The sequence below is a fragment of the Chelonoidis abingdonii genome, chromosome 3 (genome assembly GCF_003597395.2).
Source record: "Chelonoidis abingdonii isolate Lonesome George chromosome 3, CheloAbing_2.0, whole genome shotgun sequence".
Taxonomy (NCBI): domain Eukaryota; kingdom Metazoa; phylum Chordata; order Testudines; family Testudinidae; genus Chelonoidis; species Chelonoidis abingdonii.
This window is the reverse complement of record NC_133771.1, coordinates 23063710-23071482: the sequence shown is the minus strand read 5'-3', so window position 1 is coordinate 23071482 and position 7773 is coordinate 23063710. Positions and strand designations below refer to the sequence as shown.

Here is a 7773-nt window from a genome sequence, read left to right as displayed (position 1 = left end):
TGCATCATATTGAACTCTGCATTTTTTTTATTATTATTCTTTGTTTACTGATCTAACACTGTCACCACTTTTGAGCCCTTTAATGTGATACTCCAATCCCATATACTTTATGTAGTTAGATTATAGTACCTGCCTTTTTACTGGTGAGAAGCGATTTAACTCATGTCCAAACTACTTAAAACAGCTGGATCTGAGGGTGAGGGTTAGCAGGCAGGTGAAATATAGGAGTTATAAGTGTCACGGAGTCCCTGGGCGATGCTCTGGAACTGCTCCCCACAAAGCCAGTCAGGACTTTGGGGAGCCTCCTCTCCCTTGGAGCAGACTTGTTCAGGGCAAGAAGCTCACACGTCTTCACCTCCTGGGTCTCTCCTTGAGATTAATCCTCGCCCCTCGCGTGGCTTCCACCAGCGGCCAACCCGGCGAATCCTGGGAGCCCAGGGTCTGACACCCCCCTTTGCAGTCAGACGTGACTCTCAGCCGCAACAGAGGTTTTTCTAAGATGCGGAACGAGTCTAACCAGGTTGTAGATCATCGAACAGACCCTCAGGGGTCCATTTTGGGGGGCAGTGAGCCTGACCTAGGTGCTGACTTCACTCCTTATCCCAGGAGCTCCGACTAACCCCCTCAGCCTCTTTGTCCGCTCCTTTTCCCGGCCAGGAGGCACTTGATCCTTTGTCTCCCACTTGTCGTTTGCACTTTGCAAGGGAGGGGCCCAGGCCATCAGTTGCTAGGAGACAGAGTGCCAGGCATTTAGGGGCACTGGCCCCTTCCTCTGTAGCAATCACACACCCTTATCCCACCATCAAATACCTAAGAACTGCATAGGGGACACTGAGGCACCAACACAGTGTTCAGAGCAAACATTAAGAACAGTCCCAGTTCGTCACAATAAGTATAGGGAACATGTAAAGTTTTTATTAGCATGAGGTTGGATGCCTGCTTTATTCGTATCTTCAGGATTTTTGGATGTGACACATCACAGAAAAATTCTCTTGCAATTGTTTTATAATTTCTAAAAATGTTATTCGGACTATTTTTCATAATGCCTTGCCTATAAAGCTTTAGTTACCATGTGTCAAACTGTATAAGGCTGAGGAGGAACCATAAAATCCTCTAAAAATTATGTACATAAAATGTCAGAAATATAAACTCTGATATCTCATCTCTTGCATGGCTAGAAGTGAGCACTGACTCCCCTTGGAAACTGGGAAGATTAATAGTAAGATTACTTTTTCTAGGCCTATGGGGCCATGGGATAACAGACTTTACAGTCATGACATTTTTTTTTTTATAGAAAACAGGCACTGGTGCAAGGCTGAATCTAGTCGGTCCTGGGTGTCAGACCATGGTAATATAGCTGGCTCTGAGGGTCAGAATTCCGCATTTAGGAGTAGCAGGAAAAGTCATTTATGTGACAATTTGATTTTTTTTAATTTTGATTTTCTCTGGCTTATGGTTTGGAATGTTGAAAGTAATCCTGGTAGAGATGGATTAGTGGCAGAGGACAGGTGATGCAGTCAAAAGAGCATGATAAATACACATAGCTCTGTAATTATTACACTAGTATCACATCCATAAATGTGGTTACTGTGAGAAAAAATAAATTACATTCATTATATATCAAAGTTTGATAGAAAAACTGTTTACCAAGTCTTTGGGAATCTTTGAATGAACAGATCTAGACAAAAGACTCAATTTCATTACTGCCCTAAGCATGGTAGTTTTTGCCTGATCAGTCACAGTGAAGATCAGTTTTGGGCATGAGGAATCTTACATATCTGCACTCTCTTTCAGATAAGAATAGCTAGTAGGTAAAATGTGTGTGCTTTTAGATATTGAAAACTTCACTTTGCCTTGAAAAGGGTTGCAGGGCTGATCCACTTGGATTCATGAAAGAATTACTGGATGAATTCTTGACCCTTCCAGACCATAGTTAACAAAAAAACCCTCCTTGCATTATTATGGAGTAGGCCAGGCGTAGGCAACTTTTGGCACACGTGCCGAAGGCAGCACACGAGCTGATTTTCAGCGGCACTCACGCTGCCAAGGTCCTGGCCATCGGTCCAGTGAGCTCTGCATTTTAATTTAATTTTAAATTAAGTTTCTTAAACATTTTAAAAACCTTATTTACTTTACATACAACAATAGTTTAGTTATATAGTATAGACTTATAGAAAGAGACCTTCTAAAAATGTTAAAAGGTATTACTGGCACACGAAACCTTAAATTAGAGTGAATAAATGAAGACTCGGTGCACCACTTCTGAAAGGTTGCCAACCCCTGGAGTAGGCTGTTGTTCATCACAAGAATAGTAAGTAAAGTAGCTCTAGTTGAGCAATAAAACCACTGTCCAACATTCAGCTCATACTTGTTTGTCAGCTGTAATACTTGTTTATAGTTTGGGTGGATACTTGTGATTATATAAACAGATAAGTACAAAGCACTAGGCCAAATTCATCTATGGTGTTGCTCCACTAGCTTCAATCAACTTGGCCCATTGAGCCCAATTAAGAGTGCAGGATGTAAATCAAAGCTTCAAATCCTGCACCTACATAATCTCTCTATATCAATACAGATAAACTATGTAGGTCAGTTTCCCAATCAATTTCATAGTGAGGACCACATGTTAATATAGGGATTGCCTCATGGATGCATCTCCCACCCTATTCATAATTACATGGCTCCTTTCCCTTCTGCTCCCGGAAGACTTCCTGTGAGGAAGAATTACAATTCAGTCATCTTATTAGAGAGCTGGGAGTCTTATATCAGAAAGAAGAGACTGGTTTTGAGATGAAATTTGAAATCTTAAAGAATCAGTTAAACAGAGAAAGGCTGATCAAGGTAGTGGATGCAGCATATCAGAAGCTACCATGCACTATAAAACGACAAGTTTGACAGACAACAAAACTATCTAGAGTTATCATAAAAACAACAGTTTTGGAAGGAATGTTAAACCGCATGCTTCAGGGCTTAAACTAGTCTAATATTGATCAGGATCAGACCTACTGGGGGGGCGGAAGGGCTGGTAGTCCAATATCTGCTTACTGCATGGGTTCTTATTACTTCTTCCTCAGAAGCAGGTGGTGCTGAGAAAGAAATGTGGCATTTTAAAAGCATATAAGGAATGAGCTAGAAAATGGCATGAGGTTCCACAGATGATAGAGGCAATTTCACAAAGGCTGTAAGGACTTGATTTTCAGAGGTGATGGGCACCTGCACACCCTATTGATTTCAGTGAGTTATGGATTTTCAGCCCTTAAAGACTGAGAAAGTAAAAGAATACACATAGAACTTTATGGGAGGTACACAGTGAAAAATCAGGCCATTTATTTAGTAACTTAACCTCAGGCATACTTAGCATACAGTTTTGAAAAATCTGTGCAGCTCCATGGATGGTAGCAATAATGGAAGATGTAATTAAGACAGGGCTCAGGTAGTTTTACCACTATGTACCTGACACTTTACCTAGACTAGCCCTTCCACTGCTCATACCAGTAACACTGACACCTTTGGTGGTGAATTATAGCCAGAGTACGCTAATGGACAAGCAGCCTTGGAACTCCGCATGCATATAGGAGGGCATGCTCGATTAATATTGTAGTCTTGGGGATATACTCTCCTTCCTATGGCATTTTGTATAATTATTCATTTCCACATGAATACGACATAAGGTTAGATGATACAATGGTATGAACATCTGAGCCCTGTCTACATTACAGTGATCACTTACTACCACTGGGGAAGCTGCACTAGTGGGGAAATATGGTTACAGGGTTTGCTAATGTGGCCACGGTCCAGCTGACTTCAGTGGGAGTTGTATTAATACACATGACAAAACTGGGCCATATATAATCTGTTTCTTGTTGCTGTCAGACTCTCAGCTGTACAAGTGAATGTCATTTGCCCACTGCACGTGTTCTGTTATTCTAACAAAATAAAAACTTCAATAAGTTTTCCTTAAAAAAACAGTGTTGAGAGATTTTACCATTCTTGATAAACTGTTTCACAATATCCCTGTGGAAGCCTGAAAATAAAATATTTCCTTGCCAAAAAGCTTTTTCTTCCACCTCTTTCTCTCTAACACACGCTTGTTACTGAGGGTTGTTCAGAAGTTACTCAGCTGTTGCCAGTGATTTTAATATTTTTTATTAGAAAAAAAATAAAACATTTCACGTTGGAAATAAAACAACATTACATGAACATTGCAAAGTTTGCAGACAGACATATAAGAAAAGGTAGGTGAAATTCTGAGTCTACCAAACTTAACTTCTCTTACATCTTTCATTAAGATATTTTCTCCTTATATTCAGCAATGGAAATTATCTTCTGCTGCTAAATAAAGATTTCAGGTAAAATCCTGGCCACAGTGGAATTAATAGGAGCTTTGCCATTGATTTCAATGGGGCTAGAATTTCACCTGTTATTTACATATTTAATTAATCCTTCCTCTAAATCCTAATCCTTACTAGATTTGTTTTCTCAATAAGGTCAAGTATTTTCTTGTTAGTTTTATGCATATGGTATTAACAAGCTGCTTTTCAAGGAAGACATTGTTTGCTTTATTAGCCTCATTCGTTAATTGCCTATATTTTCTCTTAACTGATATGTAAGCATTAAGATATGAAAACTCTAAAGTGTATTCTTAAATGGCCTCACTTAAAAATATACTCTATGGCGGGAAAAAAGCTCGCAACTATGTGTCTGACTCTGAACTAACCTTGTTTTGTTCACCCTCAGGGCACATTGCAAGGCTTATTATCTCTGGTTCCGTGTGAGGAAGTGGCTAGATGGGGCACTTGTCCGGGGGTGTGTATGTATGTTTTATGGTAGTAGGTTAGCTGCTGGTATTACTTTGATTAACTGTATCTTTAATTTGTGTCAAAGGTGCTTAGACCATAGGATAATTGCTCTTTTACATATATTGATAAATATAGTATTTCTGTGCAGTAGCTTCTTTAAGGGATACTAATGCTTTAAATCCTACAGCAATGGTGAAAGCCAACATTTAAGCACTCAGGGTTTTAGATAAGATTACACTTACACAAATACATTGGCAACAGGGACTGTGTGGTTCAAGTTACTGAGGTATGGAACTTTTTACCTCTAGCTCAGTGGTTCTAGTGTGAGTGTAGCTGGTAATGACTCCATGCTGTTAACAGCTGATGGTGGCCTATGTGAAATGACTTTTGTGATGTCCATTTTACACCCAATAGTGACTGGAATCCTTTTTAGCGGTTTCATCAGAGGCACAGAGATTGAATAACTATCATCTCACGCACCCAGATGGCCTTGCCAAGATGGATCAGGGTTGAGGCATATTCTCTGGGCAGTACAGGGAAGCATTTATAGTTACTGCTGTGCTGTAGATGTTCTGTGGATAAAGAGCCACCAGTGGTGTCAATCTCACACCTTTCACAGACTCTTGGCATTTAAGGTAGAACAATTTGTTTTTCAATACTGGATATTTTCTATTTTAAATAGCCCTTTGAAGATGAGAAGTATATGCCCTTCACTATAAAAAACAGATTTTTTTAAACTTTAATCTAGATACTTGGCTTATAATATTAGAAATTAAGTAATAAAATGGTAAAAACTGCCAAACTGCAAATTGGAAAAATGTCCTCAACAAGATCTCTCAGGCTAAAATACAGTTATAGCAAAAGGATCATGCTTTTAACATACAGGCTACTAAACTATAGCCCACCACGAAAACAGAAAAGTTACACAACTTTTCTAAGTAAATTAAAATCTCCTTTAGAAATTTTCACCTTTAGAGCCAACTGGTCTGCGTACGCACTGAAATACATTAAAATGTCACTGTGTTAGGTAAAAATCCAACTTCAACAGCTGCAAAGGGTTAAAAAGATTCAGAGAAGATTTGCAGGTGAGTGGTGCTGTTCTTTGTAGGTCTAACAATTGCTTTCTTATGATTTATAGACGCTTTAGCATGCACCACCCACCTTCTGTACATTATTAACTTGTCAATGAGCACATCTGCACACATCACATTTTAAATTGCAAATGGAGGCTGGAATAAAGGGTGGATCCTCTATAGAATCTAAATACAACTGTGGTCATTTATGGATTTTGACTAATTCTATAATGTCATACAACATGCCAACTTGATAAGTAACTGGACACTGAAGGGTTTAATGTAAATGGTCTAAAACCTACTCAATAGTTTTCTTTAAGTGATCAAGGGCAGTGGGTTGTTTTTAAACAGCAATCCTGTTTCAACACCAGCTCCTGCACACATTATCATGGTGCATTCTCTCTCTCTCTCTCTCTCTCACACACACACACACACACACACACACGCACTCTCTCTCTCTCCCTCTTCCTCTCCCGCTCACTGTTCCTGTTCTCCTCTTCTCCCATTTATTGGGATTCTTCTAGATCCTCTCTTTGCTTTGGGCTCAGTGCATCACCAAAGAAAGCAGAACTCTTGCAGCTAATCAGCACACGTGCTATTTGGTTTTCACACTGTCAGCTACACAGCCCCATCAAGTCTCTTTCCTCATTTTCTTCCTCTTCTGCCTCTCCTTTTTACCAGGTACATCTGCCATACAAACAGCAGAACAGATTATAAAAAGCTTCCACACCAAAATCATGCTGCTGGACAAAACCCAAACAATTTCCAGAGTATGATCCTTCATGTTGTGCATATGTATTTCTCAGTGGACACCTGCTTACCAGGCCTGATCCAATCCACACTAAAATCAATTAAAGGACCTTCAGTAACTTCAGTGCGCTTTTTGGGTACATATCTATCACTGTCACCCTGTTCCATGTTAAAAAAAATCCTGCATAGGTCCTGAGCCTACTCCCATTGAAATCAAAAGGAATTTTGTCATTAACTTCAATAGGTGCAGATGCAGGCCTTGTCAAAGAACATCTGATTAAACAACGTTATTGTGCTTCTCTGTAAAAGTGAACGTATACATCTAAAGAAAAAGGCGATTAACATTTTAGTTAAAATAATAAACGAATAAATAAATAAATGAACACTCCTTGAATTACCAAAAATTCTGAAATCACAGTTCTCTAAAGTGCAAAAATAATCACTTACCATTATGGAGTAAATTGTTAGCAGGGTCCTGGGGTATTCTGAAAGAGGTACAGGTAGCATGACTACTGTGTTTCATAGATATCAACTCCCTTCGACCTTCCTTTGTTCTCATTTCTAAACCTTGCTGAGGCTTTAAGAATAAATATGAAATAATATGCTTAACTAAGCATATAAATTAAATGAAGTATATGCAGATATAAAATATGAAAAAAGCAAATACTATAAGCAATTAGAGTATTTAAAAGAAACATAGGACAAATCTAATTCTAAAAGGATTAGACTTAACAGCATGTCATCTACCCAACTACTATGTTTGTGGTAGACAGATGTCAAGTGTTATAATCTTTTCTCTTCACTACCTTTGCTCTTATTATCCCCAGTGCATGGAAGAGGAGCAAAATGCTTTCAGGGAGAGGTGTAGAGCAGTCCAATTTTAGTCCACAATCCTGCAAGTTGCTAACTGGCAACAGTCCACAAAACTCGCTGATGAGGCACAGAGATTGTGATGAACAGCTATATCTGGATCTCTGACTTGTAAGTTTACATTATTTATATCTATTTCTGTATGAATAACTTGCACAGCAGCCAGCATCAACATTTCGGGTTAGCTTGAAAACCAGTTTTTGCCACTTTCTCCCTCGAGTGTAACCAACTCCTGTCCCCCATGATCACACTACTATACACATGGCAGGCCTAAGGATTCT

General features: G+C 39.1%; 1 protein-coding gene across 3 annotated transcripts in view; it reads right to left on the bottom strand.

Annotated features, from left to right (window-relative positions):
- Positions 1–5250: 5250 nt before the first annotated feature.
- LOC116821175 (uncharacterized) overlaps positions 5251–7773 on the bottom strand; it is a 47975-nt gene continuing 45452 nt past the window's right edge. For 2 of the 3 annotated variants that reach the window (XM_032774139.2, XM_032774142.2), the window contains 2 exons: positions 7070–7199; positions 6294–6559 (listed from right to left, as the gene is read on the bottom strand). In XM_032774139.2, coding sequence (XP_032630030.1) covers positions 6504–6559; positions 7070–7199 — 186 coding nt within the window. In that variant the 3' untranslated portion in view covers positions 6294–6503. Of the gene's footprint in view, positions 5372–6293; positions 6560–7069; positions 7200–7773 lie in introns of those variants that run through there. The other variant, XR_004372848.2, reaches the window with a different exon arrangement.